The 20,792-nt window shown below is 44.4% G+C and overlaps 1 protein-coding gene across 3 annotated transcripts in view; it reads right to left on the bottom strand.

The window, feature by feature from the left end:
• Positions 1-20,792, bottom strand: part of LOC146871944 (PAT complex subunit CCDC47) — a 636,305-nt gene that overhangs the window by 79,617 nt on the left and 535,896 nt on the right. The window contains exon 13 of one of the 3 annotated variants that reach the window (XM_085652350.1): positions 19,979-20,761. The exons of the other annotated variants lie outside the window; for them this stretch is intronic. Within the exon in view, the coding sequence (XP_085508476.1) occupies positions 20,681-20,761 (81 nt within the window). The 3' untranslated portion in view covers positions 19,979-20,680. Of the gene's footprint in view, positions 1-19,978; positions 20,762-20,792 lie in introns of those variants that run through there. 3 annotated transcript variants of the gene reach the window in all.

The raw sequence follows: 20,792 nt of genomic DNA, 5'->3' as shown, positions 1-20,792 counted from the left end.
CTTAGGGGTTCATTCAGGACGTTCCGATGCCCGACTTTTACGTCAATACAGGCATTCCTAAACACCTTCAAGGTATATATATATATATATATATACACCTGCACTTGCCCTGGCAAACCACGGTTCCGGTACGGTCCTGTTCGACTGCCTCCTTGCAGTTCGCCACGACAAGTTCGGAAGGAGATCGAGTTTCGGTCTGATGCACTGACCAGACGCTGTCATCCTCCTCGCAGAGAATCCAGCTCCAGTGTTTCTGACTCCCCTTGCGGGGTGTTAGATCTAGAGTCCCGGAAAGAGATTCCAACCTCACACATTCTAAGGTATGGAGCAGACTAGAACTTAGGGAAACTTTTGGCAAAACTATAACTATAGCTAGCTATACTTTAGAAAACCCAACCTACTTCTTACCTCGTACTACACTTAGGTTAGGTACACTGGGGTAGAACTATTTAGAAGCATCAGATGAGTATTCACATTTTAGCATGTGTTATTTATGTATGTATTTTATGACTATATGTCATAGCTACAAACCATGCTTTTGCAGTATTATTTTATCTTACTGCTAACACTGTACGCATTGTACTTCGCATCCTGTCTTATGATTGTAGCAGTTCATATCTCTTGCATGAGAAATAAGACTGTTCAATAAACCCCTTTTTATTGAAACGCCCGTCTCTCTATTTCTGTGCAACTCTGTAGAAACGAAGCATGCACGATTAACTGAGTTTAACTGTTATCTATTGTTTCCACGATTCTGAGATTGTTCCGACTAAGGGAAACAAAGTTGTCATGTTTATGCGGTTGTCAGAAACGAATCCCTTATTGTATATTCGAGAAGTTTAGTGACCTCTCAGTTAGCTGTCTAGTTTTGGATTACAGACACCTAAACTCTTGTTGTAAAACATTTGCCGTGCAAAAGGCACACAGTACAGCATTAGTGAATAACATTGTGCATAAAAAGTACAAATCCACAATAGACATTTCAAATGGTTTCTTTTGTCAAAATATTGCACCTGAAAGTAGATATTTGACCGCTTTCTCAATAATGGGGACCCAGCATCAATTTTGTCGACTCCCACAGGGGTTCAAATACAGCCCGGGGTTATTCTCAGCAAGAGTAACAGAGTTACTACAAATTTATGACGAGGCATTGTCATATGGCGATGATATATATCTGACAGACGATGACCTGGACAGACACTTGAACAGGGTGAACACCATTATATTGGGCTTCGCCTCGGAGGGTTACAAATTCAACTTTAAAAAGTCCAGAATTGCCCATCTCAACGTCCTTTTCCTAGGATAGGAACTTTCAAGTGAAGGCAAAACCCTGGCCGCCAACTTTTTAGAAAAGTGTGCGCTGCTCCATCCTCCAAAAACACTGAAAAACTTAGTTGATTCTAGGTTTCCTGAATTTTGGAAGAACACACATTCTAAACTACGCAGAGGGGGTTAAACCTCTACGAATTAATCAAACCTGATTTCAAAGCCACAACTTGGACACAAGAACACACAGAAATTCTTCGTTCACTTCAAACAGACGTTATCAACTAAACACTTGCAAACACGCGTAAATATACACAACTCAGTGATCCGAATCATTCCGGGTCAATGCGGATTCACCTACTTAACTTTTAACGAAGGTGAAAGTACCAATTGCATACAAATCACTTTTATACACAAGCAGAAATGAAATTCACTTCTACAGAAAAGATTGACAGCAGTTCAAACCGCTGTAGCAAAAGAAAGAGCTCTAGCACAGGGAAAACGCATTATGGTCGTGACTCCTGTACCAACCTTAGAAGCTAGCATTCCAAATGCAAAAGCTTTACATCCATGATGGATACAATGGGTTAATTCTCTTGCTGCAACTGATGTTGAATATGTTTTTGATCCTTATTTAAAAACACAAGAATTCCTGCAATACGAACACGAATGCCCTCTGCCTACTGAAACTCTCCCTCTTGATCAGTACGAATTTATAATTTATACTGACGGAACTGCACAACCCGCTATGGGGAGTAAACAAGCTTACAGAGCAGCATGCGCGATGGCAAATTCAGACCAATGGTCACAAAAACACAATCTCTAGGAGATTGTACAGCTCAGCGAGCTGAACTACAAACATTCAAGATGGCACTTGAAAACACAGATCACGAATTCCCCACACTCAGTGTGCGATTTTTTACTGTGTTCAATCTTACAATGAATATTTACAGAATTGGCTTCAAAATGGTTTCACAGATGCAAAAGGTGGCAGAATCAAGCATAAAATGCTTTGGGAACAAGTAGTTCAGTTGCGAAAAGGACTACAAAACACTCACATGATACACACGCTGAGTCATCAACGTGATGGCCTTCACGTTGAAGGGAATTCATTGGCTGATGAAGCAGCGAAAGGGGCTGTGCAAACTGCTTCTGTAGCTGCAATCACTTGTTCAAAAACGAAAACAGACAGTGAAATAATACTGGCTGTCAATGCTTCGAGCAAAGGCAGTGGTGCAGCGTTACCTAAAAAATGTTCACTCAAATACCCACATATAATGGATGCGAACAGCGTTCCGTTTGCTCGAATCCCTGGCGTGGGGGATAGGGTAATACCAAACATGGAACGAAGAGCAGCTTTGATTGATGAAGCACATCTTGGAGAGGGTCTGACACATCAGGGGATCACTAAAACAGTTTTAAAATTAAAAGAGATGTACTGGTGGCCAGGAATGAATACACTGATTCATATCTTCATCAATAACTACATAGACTGCAATAGAGATCGCAGTACAGAACGCCACCAGATACCGGACTACAACATGATACCGGACTACAACATAGCCAGCCCGGTTCAGACAACATTATTAGACCGCATTAGACTATCTACGTGCAGGCGTCCTATTGGACAAATGCAATCCCATGAGCACTAAATCTAGGTTCCTATGGATGTGGCCTCAGCGCTCGGCTGACGCTCGAACTGTTATAAAAGATTTGCGAGTCTTTATCAGCACATACGCAATTGGCACACTACATTCTGACCAGGGTCCTGCGTTTAGCTCTCGAGCTTACAAAGAAGCCATAGCCAGTTTGGGTGTAGCGTTGTGGTATTCTTCTCCATTCCATCCTGAGGGAAATTCTGTTGTGGAAAGAAAAAACCGGGACATAAAGCAGTCTATAACAGCTAGGGTATCTCTGCGCACACTGCACTTTTATTTTAAAACTGCTGTAACCTAATTTTACCCTGCCTGATTGGGGAAACCCTCACTCACCGTAATCTCAGCCGAGACAGGCGCTGGGAGGTGAGGAGACATCGCAGCCCCGGAGGCTGCCGGTGGAGCGAGCAGCCATCTTGGGGGAAATTAAATGGATGCAGGCTAGTTTCTGGTACTCCTGACGCCATAAATTCTGGCACCAAAGCGCCTGCGCAGCAGGCGCGCCAAAGGCAAGCCCGTCCGCGCCCAACCGAGCCCAGAGGCCAGAAATTCTGCTTAAAACGAGGTAAATCTCCCATATCTGACCCGTATAACATACTCTGCTAAATCTTTGCGTGCGATCAGAACACCCTAACAAGCTAAGCGCTTAACTTACACATGCTGTCCTTGGAAGTTCCCTAATGTGCTGGAGGGTCCAGTAGCCTGTAGGCATTGTCTATTTCAAAGAGATCTGACATTGGTAAGCTCATTGAATTCAAGGAAGAGTATGGATCGAGCTATAGTCTGTTTAAACAGCATACTATGCAACGTAAGATCGTTAGTAAAACATCCTTTTGAAATATGGGATCTGATCACCTCACATTCCCCTGAAATCTGTTTTTTTTTACAGAAACTTGGCTAAATACCACTAGCCACCCATTGATAAATTTGGCTATTCCAGAGAATTATAAATTTTTACATCTGGCTAGGGAAGGGAAAACAGGGGGTGGCATTGCCATAGCCTTCAAAAATCATCTTAAGGTGAACTGGATTTCCACCTTAAGTAATGACAGCATAGAACTGGGAATCTTCAAGATCATCATATCACCTACAGATAGCTGGAATGGAGCACTGATCTACCGTCCCCCGGGATCTAGAGCCAATTTTATGGATCAATTGATAGAACAAATAGCCATGTATGTGCTCGCTTCAAATAAATTCCTTTTGTTGGGTGATTTTAACTTTCATGGTGAAGATCACACCAACCTTGAAGTCAATAAACTTCTCTCCAGCCTAGACTTAATTGGACTTACCCAAAGAGTTAAAGGCCCAACACATCTGGCTGGCCACACGTTAGATTTAATCTTTTCCAACATAGATCATCTGACTTGTAACCCTCCGGACCCCCTTACATGGACAGACCACTCCATGATGATTATGTTTTCCATTTAATTGCCGTGCCTGAAGAGCTTCGAAACAAATGTAGGATAAAGAAAATAGGTGCGCAGACCATGGCGGGACCTCTTTGGAATGAGGCTTTCCATTTGAAACCACCAGAGAATGACATGGAAGTATCCAAGATGCTGGAAGGTTTTAAATGTTGCCTTTGTAACAGCATTGGACACAGTGATCCCACAAAAAAGACTATGGTTCTCTTTAAACGGCGGCCGTCAGCCCCCTGGTATACTTCTGAGCTAAAGACTGAAAAATCCAAATGTAAGATATTGGAGAGACTTTGCGATCTAGTAAGGATCCTCAAAACAGACTACGTTACAAACAGTCCCTGTCTAGTTAACATCAGAACTTAAAAACAGCTAGACGTTTGTTTATTATGAATCAAATTGAACACGCCAGTAATTCCTCTAAAGCCCTATTTAATATAGTAAGGGAATTTGTGTCCCCACAAGTCTGCAGACAATTCCCAGTGGAATCTCAAGAGTTCAGCAATTCATTAGCAATCTATTTTCAAGAAAAGATTTCTAACATATATGCAAATTTTCCATCTACCACTGCTCAGAACCTTGAATCTCTCACTAGACTAGAAGACTCAGGAAAGGTGGCATGCAGTACTCTAGACAGTTTTTAATTAACCACGCTTGAGGAGGTTTCCAACCTACTATCGCCAAATCTGGCTTGCCTCAAGATCTGTCCTCCAAAGAAAATGGCTCTTCTAGCCACTAGCGTTGCCCCAGCAATTCAAAATATTTTTAATCACTCAATACAATCGGGTATTATCCCCACAACATGGAAGGAGGCATTTGTACGCCCAATATTGAAAAAACCTACAGCTGATCCTAGAGTACTCCGTAACTACTGTCCTATTAAAATTCTGGATCCTTCGCAATCAGGCTTTCGACCGGGTTTTAGCACTGAGACCGCCATTCTGGCCGTGACTGACTCCCTTAGGCAGACAATGGACGCGGGAGGCTCCGTAGTACTGATCCTATTAGATCTCCCATGGCGTTTGATACCATCTCACACTCAAAGCTCGCGGAGAGACTACACTTCTGTGGCATCCAAGGTACAGCCTTAAAATGGTTGCAGCATTTCATGTTAGACAAAATGCAAACCATTATGTTAGGGCCATATTTGTCAGAAAAAATAGGTTTGGATAGGGGCGAACCTCAGGGCTCCTGTCTAAGCCCAACTTTATTCAACATATATATGGCCCCTCTGGCAAAACTCGTAGAGCAGCTAGGCTTTGAGATAATTTCACATGCTGACGATACTCAGCTTATGTTCACTACCGGCCCCAACCTAGAAGCAGAGAAAACTTGGTTCTCTGTCGGTATGCTTGCAATCTCTAACTGGATGACGGAGAACTGCCTTCAGTTGAACCCTGGAAAAACCGAGCTCATGCTAATGGGGAAAGCCTCAGCGATCTGGTCAGATGAATGGTGGCCCTTACAATTAGGAGCAGCTCCTGCACCTAAACAATGTGTAAAAAACTTCGGTCTAAAACTGGATCAGACATTAACAATGAAAGACCACATTGCTGTCACTACCAGCTCCTGTTATTATAGCTTGTGTCTATTGCGCAAGATTCTTCCTTATCTGCCTACTAATCATCGTAGAACTCTGGTTCAAGCTATGGTGATTAGCAGATTATACTATGGTAAAACTCTGTTGGCCGAAGTGGGAGAGACCCTGCTTGCTAAATTACAGGTGATCCAGAACACTGCGGACAGAATGACCCTGAATTGCCCAGCAGGCTCTCCCTCCGGCCCCTTGCTGAGAGAGTTACACTGGCTACCCGTGACGAAGAGATCATACTTTAAAATCTGCTGTCTCACCTACAATGCATTGAAAGGCAAAGGCCCTTGCTACCTACAAAAGAAACTCGTAAAATATGTACCTTGCAGAAATCTTAGATCCAGTACACTAGCCCTTCTACAGGTACCCCGTATACGTCTGAGTCGAAATGTCCATATATTGTACCTTTAGAAAACTAAACGCTTACCGGTTTTAATTTTGCTGCTGGTCTGATTTCTGGTTCTGCGGTTGTATTTCTAGGCAAGCGCTGAGATGCCCCCGGGTGAGTCGTGCGCTATAGAAGTAACTATAACATAAGGTTCGGGTGATGGGTGGGTCAAACACCTTTATGGGGTCCAGCGCGCACTTAACTTTCCAAGAAGTTCTCTAGGGGGTGTCATTCCATATGAAGTTCTAGTTGGAACTAGAATGTTGGTACCGGACCTTGATATGCAAGGCACAGTGATGGAAAATAAGAAAACTTGATATCAAAGATAGTTTGGCTGTTTTACAGGACTTAAATGAACTAAGAAAGAAACAAAAGCAACATGCTCCTGAAGCCAACCATCGCTGAGGAAAAACCGACCTTCCCAGCAAGGCCTGTCTGGATCCCAAAGGTTGGTGATCTAGTCAGAGAAAAGATCACAGACAAGAAGGAATTTGGGCCTTCCTACAGACAACCAGTACCTGTCCTAGCAATGCACGGATCAAGAACAGTACTACTGCTGCCCCTTGCTGGTAAAAAGGAGAGATGTGTGTCCATCGACCTGATCAAACCACACTATGTGGCCGATACTAATCAGGCCAAGTGGACGCACTCCTCTAACTATAATCCAAGAGGTTCAAACTGAGAGACTCATCACCTTTGAAGATTCTGCAGTGAGAAATGAAGAACTAAGCAACAGAGCTATGGAACTCGTCCCTCTTGAAACCCAAATAACAGTTCGTCCTGATACACCGGTCTACAACGAAGTAACAAGTGATCCACGGGTTCCAGCGAATTCAACAAATCCTGATGCAATTCCAACCATTGACAGAACTGCCTCTGGCTATTTCATGAACTTTGATACGTTTTCTGAGGATCCCAGCGAACCTGAAACGACGCCAGCACAAAGAACTTTCAAAGGACAAGCTACAGACTTTTTTCATCTCCTGAAAAAGACTTCTGGTTTCACCATGGATTGAACTATGGATTGTTTTGGGAATATTCTTCTTTCTAATATGGTTAGCTCTGGTAATAACTCTGGGTATGCTGATAAGTGGAAGATATATTCAAATCGGCACAGCAAGTAAAAGAGTGAACTTAATTCTCCAGCCACACAAATCATCCCATTGTGAAGCAAGAGACTAGTCAGCAGTGAACATCACAGCCGTTCCTATACCAGATGGTATAGTTTGGGACAAAACTGAAAATTACATTTTTGGCCTGTCGGAGCTTTTGAAGATTCCACATTTATTTAAGATTTCATTGAGTGACTTTATGACCTCCAGTACCTTTTCTGATGATTGGGACTTCAAGACTGTTAATAACATGATGTCTGATCTAGAGAGGTCTACAGTATTCACAAATCATGAATATTTAGAGGGTTCATCAGACTATAAACACATTTATTGTTATAACCACTATGGTCATTTCTTGTATAAATCTGCAACACCTAGAAATGTATTTATGTATAACCAATGAGATCATTGTCCTACACCTCCAAAGGGTAGTTCGAAAACGTTTGCAATGAAATTTCCATAATTTTCAGGCTACAATTTGTCTAATCCAGAAACGTTTTACTTTAAAAATGTGAACAAGACAGGAACGAAAAATATGTTAACCAACACAAAACAGATTTATCCTACAGCCTTTATTGCCCAACTGTCTAGACAGGGTTTCGACTTTTGGAAAGACAACATGGAGACAAAATCTATCTGGGGTACAAAAGATTGGTAAGTACAGGCGGTAGAAGCTTTGTTTAGAGCCTGTATCATCCTTGAGCAAATTATGTTTTTGAATGACACTGTCCAGCAAACGTCTTGCCTTGGGTTAGCTAAGATCAAAGACCATACCTATACCTGCAAGTAATAGCACTACACGGGAGGAGGTCGACGTACATAATATTTTGCGTCACAACAGATCAGATCCAGAATGGAAAAAATGGTTGCTCTGGCCCACTGACACGAATAACTGTCAAGATCGATTCCTGAACAAAACACAGGGTTTCACTATCAATAGGCCAGACCCACGCTATGTTCAAAGACAGCATCCAGGGGTAGTAACAACATAACGTGTACGGAAACTTTGCCTCGATTGGCTACAGAAAGCTACACTGACGGATGTAAAACAACACTTAACTTTACTTCAAGAAGGCGCAGACCTGCGGGAATTCTTGCTAGGACCAAGAAAACCACGTCAAAAACGTTTCATATATGCCGGTATCTACGCTGCTTATAATGAAGCATGGAAGGTTACCCAAGCAGAGACTGCAGAACGAATACGAGAAATTGATCGTATTCATTTAGAGAAAACTCTCTCTGTAGTGGACAATGGGTTAACGACTGTCGTCCAGAATATATTCATTGGACAGCATTGTGTCTTCTGTCGGACATCATGGAACAAGACTTGGTCATGTTGCAACATGGTCAGTCTCAGCTACGTTCTATCATGCTATTGGGCTGGACGCTACAAAACTTGCGTGCAGGCTATGTGCCTTGGCGTTTAATCAACACTACGTCACTGTTTCAGAATTCAATCTCACTGATAAACCGATCAAACTGGCAAAAGGGGAGCAGACTACACTGCTGAGCATTGAAAAAATACCATCCACAGTAGCAGAAAAAACTGCTACTGAATGGCTCATACATGGTAAAATTACTCTGCCTGTTACAACTTTCCATTTTCAGTATTGCCTAAAACATATACCAGTACGCAAATATGAAAGTTTGGGTAAAGGATACATCAAGACATCCTGGGATTTACCTTACACACATAGATATTGGAGCGGGGAAGGTGAAGTGTTTCTTAGCGGTGAAAACTGAGCACGCACCAAGCGGTTCTCTCCTTTGTCAGGGTATTAACTTAAACGGGGCCTGTGATGGCTCCAGTACAAACTTATCCTGTCACGTGCAAGGTTCACCGGCTGCAGTGATTAATCCAATTTTTGGCCAACTTTCTAATGGGAGTTACATTATGTTGAATGATCACAGCTGCTGTGGCATGTTGCCAGGTATCCCATATCTAGTAACTGTTACATCCAGGGTCACTTGCTGTATGCGAGTCTTGTTTCCACAAATACACAGTCAAGGAGTCACCTTTATGGCCTTCACTGAACAACTCTTCTATACGAATTGATACTGTAAGCAGAACGAAAGCCATTCTTTTACAGAAAACAGTGCCACTGACCTCGGCCAGAGAAACCTATGATCTACAAGTCGTAAGGACCTCTGCCGAGATGCATACCCTTTTGTATACAAACTGCCCTGTACATTTCTCAGAAATGTTGGGTCTCATCTTAAACATGTCTGATACGAGCGGTATTATACATGTATTTAAGAACGTATGTGCAGGACTGTTAGCACCTTTTCAAGCAGTCCTCAGCATATTTCCAAACTTCGTGCACTCTGTGTTTGTCGGACTGCCGCTCCTTTTAGCACTCGTTGCAGGGACCCTATTTTTGCTCCTACTGCTACGATATGGCAAGCCAACTCACCAGCGACACCCAATTCACCATGGAGAGAGCTCTATTGGAGATGAAGTGTCGTGAGGGCATCGCCCACATTTTGGGTTTACCTTGTCTACGAGAATTAAACACCACATGGTTTCTGTCATTCAGACCAATCTGGCAAGATTGCATCTTACCTGTTCTACGCTGCCTGCTCTGCAGTGAAGCACGCGTGCTAGACATCTGTCTAATGCTCCCATCAGTCATGCCAACGGATATCGATACTCTGCTGGACCCGGTAACGGCCCATGCTCTGTGTTGTCCCCAGCGGCTACCAATCCTGATGACGGCATTCATTGAGATTTCACAGACGCAAATTGCTACTGCTGAGGTACGAGAAGAAACATCAGGCACGCAGGTAACATTTGATTCGAACATTGCTGATGCAACCAATGCTGAAGGAGATAGTTCACATCTATGAGCAGTTAATCTTCTAAACGAGGTATTCCAACTTTCACCTACAACGGTAGATGACTTTGTCTACAGGATTAGAAGATTTCATGTTTTCTTCAGACCCACACACTGACTTGATTCAGGCACACAGTGTTCCGATGAGACTCTGAATTTGGCCTTCATTCTTTTCAGACAAGGGACTAACTTTGGAACTTTTGTCCTATGATTTGTATTTTTTCATTTTTTGGCACAGTAATCTGCTTATAGTAGAACTACTCAGAGAACAGAATTCTTTGAAAATCTTCCAGGGACATTATGCCACCTTGTCACATCAACAATTGATTTGTGTTAACCTGATATGAAATGGTTTAGGCCCCTTTTCTTCTGTATTAACGAGCCATTTCATCATGTGTATATATTTCTGGTTCATTCTTTTTTGCATTTCTAATGCACACATATGCTTAGAATGAAATATTGATTTTAATATGTACAGCACCTTATGCATAGCAATGGTTTTGTAATGCATTTTTAGGACATGTTCTTCGATATGTTTTAGCATGTTTTAGCTAATCATGCGATACTCTCTTTTAGATAGGTTTAGTATGTTTGGGATTTAGTAACGTCGTTCATACGAAACTGGAGTGGGTGTTGTGGTAGATTTAGATTCCGTATATAGGTTACCCGAATTATGCCCTTATATAGGTACAATTCATATTGCCCTTATTTAGGCATAGAAAATGCAGCCCTTATTTAGGCATTGTCCATGCTAACCAAATACAGGCATGGCCACCTACATCAGTTCATCTACGTCACGAGTTCTTGGAAAACCAGACTCTTAAGCCTTTAGGAATTACCCTTGCCTGGATATTGATTTCTCCAAGAACTCATTTATTATGCATGAACATCTATTCCTTAGGGGTTCATTCATGACGTTCCGATGCCTAACTTTTACGTCAATACAAGCCTTCCTAATCACCTGCAAGGTATACCTGCACTTGCCCTGGCAAACCACGGTTACGGTACGGTCCAGTTAGACTGCCTACTTTCGGTTCGCCACGACAAGTTCGGAAGGAGATAGAGTTCCCGCCTGATGCACTGACCAGACGCTGTCATCCTCCTCGCAGAGAATCCAGCTCCAGTGTTTCTGACTCCCCTTGCGGGGTGTTAGATATAGAGTCCCGGAAAGAGATTCCAACCTCACACATTCTAAGGTATGGAGCAGACTAGAACTTAGAGAAACTTTTGGCAACTCTTGGCTAGCTATACTTTGAAAACAACACCTACTTCTTACCTTGTACTACACTTAGGTTAGGTACACTGGGGTAGAACTATTTAGAAGCATCAGATGAGTATTCACATTTTAGCCTGTGTTATTTATGTATTTTATGAATACATGTCATAGCTACAAACCATGCTATTGCAGTATTTTATCTTACTGCTAACCCTGTACGTATTGTACTTCGCATCCTGTCTTATGATTTTAGCAGTTCATATCTCTTGCATGAGAAATAAGACTGTTCAATAAACCCTTTTTATTGAAACGCCAGTCTCTCTATTTCTGTGCAACTCTGTAGAAACGAAGCATGCATGATTGAGTGAAACGGTTATCTATTGTTTCCACGATTCTGAGATTGTTCAGACTAAGGGAAACAAAGTTGTCATGTTTATGCGGTTGTCAGAAACTAATCCCTTCTTGTATATTCAAGAAGTTTCTAGTGACCTCAGTTAGCTGGCACACACAAGTAATTAAGTTTAATGGACTTGATAGAGACATACTGACCTCGGTCCTATGTCAAAACTATAGTGCATATTATTCCAATGTGCAGAGCCTATCAGGGATACAGGAACTACACTTCCATGTTATTTTGAATTGGTGTCCACCATTCACTTTTGATCCAAGGCTCTGACTATTCATTGTTAATGGGCACTATTCTTATTGCATTTTGCATATGTACTTCCTAGGTTTTAAATATTACGATAGTTGCTTTTCGTTTGTGCATCTCATTGTTAGGGCTAGTGACTTTATGATTATACATCACACTAAATATTCCCATTAAATTCTTTACACTCTGCACCAGACATCATCATGACACCTTTCAAAGTCCTCCCCTAAACAGCATAAATAAGATGCTTTGAGCTGTCTGAGACAGCGAGTCACATATTCTTACATCCATGGAGTTTTTCTCTACCAAAACAATGTTGCAAAACTAAGTTAGGCTCTAACAGCCTTCCAAGTGGCAAACTTTATAAATGCTAATTCTTATTAGCAGAGACTCAGTAGCACATAAAACTAATACCATGGTTTCTCGCTATATAATATTTATAATATTTACGTTTTGCATATTCGCCATGAGAAACAAATACTATTTTCTATATTCTATCACATTTTCGGCACTAGCTTGGCTTGTAGTAATCGAGTCTAATAATATGTTACTCCAGATGCCTTGTGCATGTTCTAGCTATAGTGAAAGGGTGAGTGGAGCTAGTATGCCCGTAAAGCCTGGGAGCCGAAGGAGATATACCTGATGTGACAGACTGGCCTAACACCACAACAGCATCATGGACTAGGTGCAGGCCTTAAACCTACGTTTTTGGGATGACTTACATTCATTCAGTTTGGTTTTCCTCAAAACCATTGTTTTCATAATTAACTGTTTGATGCTGGACTGTGTTATTTACAGTTTTAAATTACATGTTTTTCAAAACTCTGCTTTGTGTTAGCCGCTAGAAATGCACTATGATATAAGGCAATTTAGATTCAACTCTAGTTAATAGTGGTCCAAGATACCGAGCTGAGGCAGGACTAGTCTGTTTGATCCTCGATGACGTTCCTATGATAAAGCCCAAACTGAGACTGAAAATCAGCAGCACACAAAGTGAAGTGAATATGCTACTTACCAGTATGCATCTGTTCTTGGCATGTAGGGCTGCTGACATTCATATCTGTGCATAGATCGCCGCCTAGTGTTGGGTCCGGATGATTGCACATGTTGTCCTGGAAGAGTCTTCGAAGTATCACAAGATAGGTGGCTCCTCCCCTGGACTACAGTGCGCATGGGCATCCTCTCCATCCTTCGATTGTTTTTCGCCATTGTGGCAGTGATGGAGTAGATACAGTAAGTGATGACCATGCTATACAGTAATTCTGAGTGCTGCAGCCGCTACAGGCGCCGGGGAGGAGGGTGGGCGATATGAATGTCAGCAGCCCTACAGGTCAAGAACAGATGCATACTGGTAAGTAGCATATTCAGTTCGAGGCATGTGGGCTGCTGAATTCATATCTGTGCATAGATTATATAGCAGTCCCTCCATTAGCGGCGGCTGCCCGTGCCAGCTGCAGCAGTCTGAAAAAAGTTTTGAGAACAGCCTGTCCTACAGCTGCCTGCTGTTTTGAGTGTACATCTACACAGTAGTGTTTGGTAAATGTATGTATAGTGGACCATGTGGCTGCTCTACATATTTCCTTCAAAGGAATGTTTCCTAGGAAAGCCATGGACGCCCCCAACTTTCGTGTTGAGTGGGCTCGTGGGGGAATCGTTAATGTGCGTTTAGCTTTTTGATAGCAAATTTGAATACATTTAACGGTCCATCTGGCTATCCCTGCTTTGGAAATGGCGTTGCCCTTGTGTTGTGGAGAAAAGGTAACGAAAAGTTGTTTTGTTTTCCTAAAGTCCTTTGTTCTGTCTATATAGTACATGAGGGCCCTCTTTACATCTAGTGTATGGAGCATTCTCTCTGCGACATTTTGTGGATTTGGAAAGAAAACAGGCAGTTCAATAGTCTGATTCATGTGGAACTGCGAGATCACTTTAGGCATGAATTTGGGGTTGGTACGTAGTACAACTGTTTGCGTGAACCTGTATGAATGGCTCTTGAACGGTTAGTGCCTGGAGTTCACTAACTCTTCGTAACGACGTGATTGCCACTAAGAAAGCTACTTTCCAGGTGAGGAATTGAATCTCACATGAATGGAGAGATTCAAAAGGTGGACCCATTAATCTGGTGAGGACCACATTGAGGTTCCACACTGGTGCCGGTGGGTGTCTCGTGGGAATCACTCGTTTGAGTCCTTCTAAGAAGGCTTTGATGGCAGGCACTCTGAATAAAGAGAGGTGCTGCCTGTTTTGAAGATAGGCTGCTATCGCGGTTAAATGGATACGTATGGAGCTGTATGCCAGATTGCATCGGTATAAGTGTAAGCGGTAACAGATGTTTTGAATGGATGCGTCCAGCGGGTTAATGTCATTGTTGTTGCAGTAAATGACAAACTTTTTCCATTTAGCCGCATAGCAAGCTTTGGTTGTGGGTCTCCTGGCCTCCTTGATGATATCCATACATTCAGGTGGCAGGTTTAGGTAGCCAAACTCTAAGACTTCAGGAGCCAGATTGCCAGGTTCAGCTGTTGCGGATCTGGGTGCTGAATTTCGCCATGGTTCTGCGTTAAAAGTGCGGGTGTGATCCGCAGCCTTTGATGCGGCACCACGGAAAGTTCGTGTACCATGGTTGGCGTGCCCATGTGGGAGCAACTAGGATGAGTGTCAGTGAGTGTTGTCGCAGTTTGCGTGAAACTAGCGGTATTAATGGTGCTGGGGGAAAAGCGTACGCAAATCTGCCGGACCAGTTCATCCATATCGCATTGCCCTGTGACTGCGGATGTGGGAACCTGGCGGCAAAGCTTTGGCATTTTGGGTTTGTTTGTGGCGAATAGGTCTATCTCTGGATGACCCCACTGTTGGAAGTACGGCTGGAGTACTGACGGATGTATCTCCCACTCGTGCATCTGGTGGCTGTGTCTGCTGAGCAGATCCGCCATCTGGTTGTCCTTGCCCGGGAGGTGTTCCGCCATGAGGAATATGTTCCTCTGAATGGCCCACTTCCGCATGCTCTGAGCCAGATGAGACAACTGTGGAGAGTGTGTTCCTCCCTGCTTCTGTATGTAGTACATGGCAGTCATGTTGTCCGTCCGGATCAAAACGACTTTGTTGCATAAGTGTACTTTGAATGCCTTCATGGCTAGGAAGATTGCCATCAGTTCCAGAATGTTGATGTGCATCTTCTTTTGCTGTGTCGTCCATAGTCCCTGCACTGTGTAATTGAGTACATGAGCTCCCCATCCCTGGAGAGAGGCGTCCGCCGTCAGTATTATTTGCGGAACAGGCTCTTGGAACGGTCGGCCCTTGCAAAGGTTTTGTGGATTCCACCAATGCAGAGAGTTGTATGCCCGACCGCTCACCAAAACTAGGTCTGTTAATTGTCCTTGAGCCTGATTCCATTGACGTGCTAAGCACTCCTGAAGCGGGCGCATATGTAGTATCGCGTGCGGGACTATGAAAATGCAGGAGGCCATCATGCCTATCAACTGCATGAACACTCGCGCTGGAAGGGAGTGTTGAGGTTTGAACTTTGTGATCAGCAGTTGCATGCTGTTGATCCTCACTAAATTTGGCTGAGCTGTGGCTGCCAGAGTGTTTATGGTCGCGCCCAGGTACTGTCGTACGTGTGCGGGTTGAAGATGTGATTTTGGGTAATTTAGTGAGAATCCTAGACTGTGAAGGTGAATGGTGAGGGACATGTGGCTGGCACATTGCTGGGCTGACTTTGCCTGAACAAGCCAGTCGTCCAGGTAAGGAAAGACGTGAATGTGCTGTCTCCGTAGATGTGCAGCCACTGTCGCTAGGCACTTGGTAAAGACCCTGGGTGCCGTTGTTACGCCGAAGGGGAGAACTTTGAACTGATAGTGGTGATCCTGAATAGTGAACCTGAGATATTTCCTGTGCGATGGGTGTATGGGTATGTGGAAATACGCATCTTTCAAATCCAGTGTGGCTAGGAAGTCTCCCTGACTGAGTAACGGTAGAACCTGCTGTAGGGTGAGCATATGGAAATGCTCTGATAGAATGTAGTGGTTGAGGGGTCTCAGGTCTAGTATAGGTCTGAGAGAACCGTCCTTTTTTGGGATTAAGAAGTACAGAGAGTACACCCCTGTCCCTTGTTGCTTTACGGGCACGATTTCTATTGCACCTTTTTGCAGCATACTTAGTACCTCCTGCTGCAATAATGCCAAGTGCTCTACGGACATAGGACGGTGCTTTGGCGGTATGTTGGGTGGAGTGGACGTTAATTCTAGACAGTAACCGTACTGGATAATGTCCCTGACCCACCTGTCTGTGGTGATGGTTTTCCAGACTGACAGGAACTGTTGGAGTCTCCCCCCGACAGGTGTTATGTGGTCGGGGGGCAGGGAGAAGGCGTCACTGTTTGTTTTTGGGGGAGGACCTGGTGTTGCCGTACCCACGTCCTCTGCCTTTGGTGCTGGATCCACGATATCCACCTCTATTGGTTTTATCATAGTTACTTTGCGTACCCCCTTTATTGTACTGCTGCTGGGATCCCTGACCTCTAGCTGCTCCTCTATTCCCGGGGCGACGAAAGGAGCCACTACGAAACTGCTGCGACTGCAGAGCCCCCATTGATTTTGCAGTTTCAGTGTCTTTCTTAATTTTTTCGAGGGTAGTGTCAACCTCAGGGCCAAATAAATAGTCTGGGTTGACCAGTTGATTTAAGATATTGTTCTGAATCTCAGGCTTGAAGCCTGAGATTCTCAACCATGCGTGCCTCCTCAACATACTTGTGTTGATGGCCCTTGCTGCAGTGTCGGCTGCATCCAGTGCGCATTTGATGGACGCATTTGTAAGGAGTGGTCCCTCTCTGATAAGGAGCTCCGCTGCCTCTTTGTATTCATCTGGCAAATGTTGTAGCAGTGATTCTAGTGTGTCGTAGTGGGACCTATCATAACGGGCCAGGAGTGCCTGGGTGTTGGCAATGCGCCAGATGTTTGCCGCTTGCGCTGCTATCCTTTTGCCTGATGTCTCCAGCACTGTGGACTCCTTGTCGGGGGGAGGAGCATCACCCGTTGTTTGTGAATGGGCTCGTTTGCGAGCATTAGCAACAACCATGGAGTCTAAAGGTAACTGACCGCTAATGTACATAGGGTCTCCGGGTGCAGGCTTGTATTTCTTTTCGATTCTGGGGTTCAACACCCGTGCCCTGGTTGTTTCTTTAAAAAGGTCTTTTGCAGGTTTTAGAACTCCCTTCAACATTGGCAGAGTTTTGACGGTTTTCTCAGAGGAGGCGAAAGTGTCCACTAAGAAATCTTCTACAGTGTCAGAATGGAGTTCCACTCCATGATTGGCAGCAGCCCGTTCTATGAGGGCATTAAAGGCAGCAGTGTCCTCTGTGGGAGATGTCTTTATATTGTAAAGCTGCGTGTCAGGAGTATCTGGTGCGTTACCCTGGTCGGTGGGGTCATCCCATGCCTGATCTGGGTCTTGCATGTGATCCTCAGGATAGATATCCCCAGGGTAGGTGGCATCATCCCCTATATAGTCCTCTCCTGCGTCTGCCTCTGAATGCGTAGGAGAAAAGGATGGTGGATCCTGAAGGAAGGGTTGAAAGGTTTCATGAAGCACTGGTGCGGAACCTGCCGGCAGTTTGTGTTTCAAAGGAATCTTGTACGAGTCCAAGCCCTTCTCTGGTGTGATTTTCCGCTTGCGGAGCATCAACCTACCAGTGTCGGCGTCGATAAAGTGTGCCTGTGAAGGCTCGATATCGATTTGTCCAGTGGATAGTGACTGTGTTTGGCGGACACGTGTCCGAATTTCGAACATTTTCGGTGCCTTGGGCTGCGGCAATCCAAATGTGATGTGCGCCGGCGCAGAGTGCGATTTTGTGGCCTTGTGCGTTTCGGGACCCGACGTAGGTTGGAGGGTTGCCCGGTCTCTGATGCGTTGCAACGACGCGAAGACCTGTTGCAAGGTGAACGCAGATGGCGCTTTGGAACCGATAGGCACCTTGGAGGCAGGCGTCGAAGCGGCATCCGACTTATTTCCAGTCTTTGGGTCGTTGATCCGAAGGGAGGTATCGACGCTCGTCGGAGTCGATGATTTGGCAGGCGCCGCACTCTTCGATGTCGACGCAGACTGGTCAACCACCTTGACCTTGGTGGGTTGGGCCGTAATCTTCGGTGCCATAGGCCGAGGCGCCTTGTGGGGACCGAGGGCCTTCTTCTTTGGCTCGGCGCCGGGACCTGTCGCGGTGAGCTCTGCACCGAAATCTCGTTTGGTGCCGATGACCTGTGCTGGCGTCGAAGGAGTGGAGGGCTTCGAGGCCTTCGATCCCATCGCAACCTGTTTCATTTTCGGTTTCGATGGAACCGGTGCGACGGACGGTTTCGGTTTCACTGAAGGAAATCCAGTCGTCTTCGATATTAATGGCTCCTGTGAAATGTTCGGCCCCGCCTCAAGGCCCGGCCTCGAAGAACCGTGTGACTGATCTTGGGTAAGGCCCGCAGGCGATCCCTCGACCTGAGCCTTATGACGACGTTGTCTCTCGGCCTCCGTATCGACGGGTTGGCCTAGCTCTTCTCTGGAGCCATCTTCCTCGGCCCCAAGGGCCTCATTGTAGTCTCCTACCTCTTCGACGACGTCTTCGTCCTCAAAGATCACCTCATCATCGTCTTCCGATCGGGAGTCATGTTCGGAAGCGTGGCTGGAGTCTAGGTCTTCTACGCTCTCGGCGTCTTCGTCCTCGGTGCTGAAGATGTTGGCCGGGGCAGGCGACGATTGCTGTGCCTCCAATCTCGCTGCCCGTCGATTCCGGAGAGTCTTCTTCGAGCGGAACCGGGCGCAGGCCATCCATTTCGACTCATCATGATCCGGTGAGACACATTTGTTGCACACCGGATGGACATAGACGTGTGGGTATTTCGCATGGCATAAAGGACATCTCTTGAAGGGAGTCCTCTATTCCATCGTCGATCGAAGTTCGATGTTCGGACCAAAGCGGATCCGAAAAGCGTGAAGAAGGTGCTAAAACACAAAAGAAACTGGTCGATACCGAACGGGAACAATACCGACGAGATCTAAAGGCCTTTTGGCCTGAAACTAAAGTTTCCGAACTTGAGCTAAGGTAAGCACATCCGAACCCAATGGCGGAAAAAAACAATCTAAGGATGGAGAGGATGCCCATGTGCACTGTAGTCCAGGGGAGGAGCCACCTATCTCGTGATACTTCGAAGACTCTTCCAGGACAACAATGTGCAATCATCCGGACCCAACACTAGGCGGTGATCTATGCACAGATATGAATTCAGCAGCCCACATGCCTCGAACATATAATTATACCCCATGTCTGCACAAACATATTTTTTGTCTATTTACCACCGTGCTTAATTTGTTATGAGATGAAAAATGAAGTAGAAAATCTCCATCTTCCCAAAATGCACACATTTTAAAGACACGCATTTTCAAGACTGGAGCTCGCATTGTGCAAACATGAGAATCTGTTAGTAGATAGTAACGATAGCAAACACTGCAGAAAGAGAATGACACTAGGTGTCAAATAAAAACAGTCCCAGGGATTCATCCTGTACATAGGAAGAGGGTGGGGGTGTTTTGTAAATGTGGGTGCCAAATCAAATACAATGATCCACACCAAATTAATTATAAGGGATAGATACTCTATAGTAGCCTTTGTTAGTAGTGTCATGTTACTCAAAGGCAGCCCTAAGCAAAGATGTTGAAAGCTGAAGGGCTCAAAATAATTAAGGCCATGCAAACTGAAGGAAGGCGAAGAGCTTTCGTTGTAAGAAGCCACAAAACAGACTGGGTAGAAATGATTAAACATCAATAATCGCGAGGCCTGGAAATGAGAAAAACGAAATAGTTATTATGAGAAAACTAGAGCTTTAATTATTAACCATATAGTTTGACACACACGGGAAACGTGTGTTCAAGGTGTATTAAAGAAATGTAAGGAGAGGGCCTCAAATAAATAGATAGTCAATTCCACGATTAATTAAAAGTTTTCAGTCTTGAAGTCTTTTAAGTCAAGAAAATAGCTTCTGTAGTCCTGAGGAATCTGGTGCTCTAGTGATGCAGAACTGAGATTCCAACATTTTCAACGAGAGGCAGCATTCAATAGCAGCCCGGGCTTTCCCATTTGAGCTGGAAGGGCACGAACAGCAGTGTAGGTTGTCTGAGTTGTGAGAGTGGAACCAGATAAAATAAGAGATCCAATATGGAAGCAGCAGTTACTCACCCCCTGGAAGGTACCACTTTTCGTAAAATGCTGCTTTCTGACTGACTAACCAAGCTTCAACCCTGTTCTTGCTATACTTTTACAATATGTTAAAAACACACAGTAAAATCTGATTACTAGTAGAAATGAAAAGGTCAACATTCTAATATTCCTTTTTTTGCATTATACTCCATAAGCACCTTCTGCTGGTTGATACCATTCACAGGTGCCTACAGTATTCAGTGTAAATCTTGTAACGGACGGAATTGGTATGCATTCTGGTTGCAAGTGGTACAGGGAACAGTGCTTCACCCATGATGGCCCCAAACTTGGCGCTAATACGGTTGGGGGTTACATGGCTTTCACTTTGATCTGCTTCATCTTCATCTGCTTCTTTTCCATCTTCTTCTGCTCTCGTCTCTGGGCCGCCTCCTGAGGAAGATGCACACAATCATTGGTGAAC

The sequence above is a fragment of the Triturus cristatus genome, chromosome 1_1 (genome assembly GCF_964204655.1).
Source record: "Triturus cristatus chromosome 1_1, aTriCri1.1, whole genome shotgun sequence".
NCBI lineage: Eukaryota > Metazoa > Chordata > Amphibia > Caudata > Salamandridae > Triturus > Triturus cristatus.
This window is presented reverse-complemented; position numbering and strand designations above follow the sequence as displayed.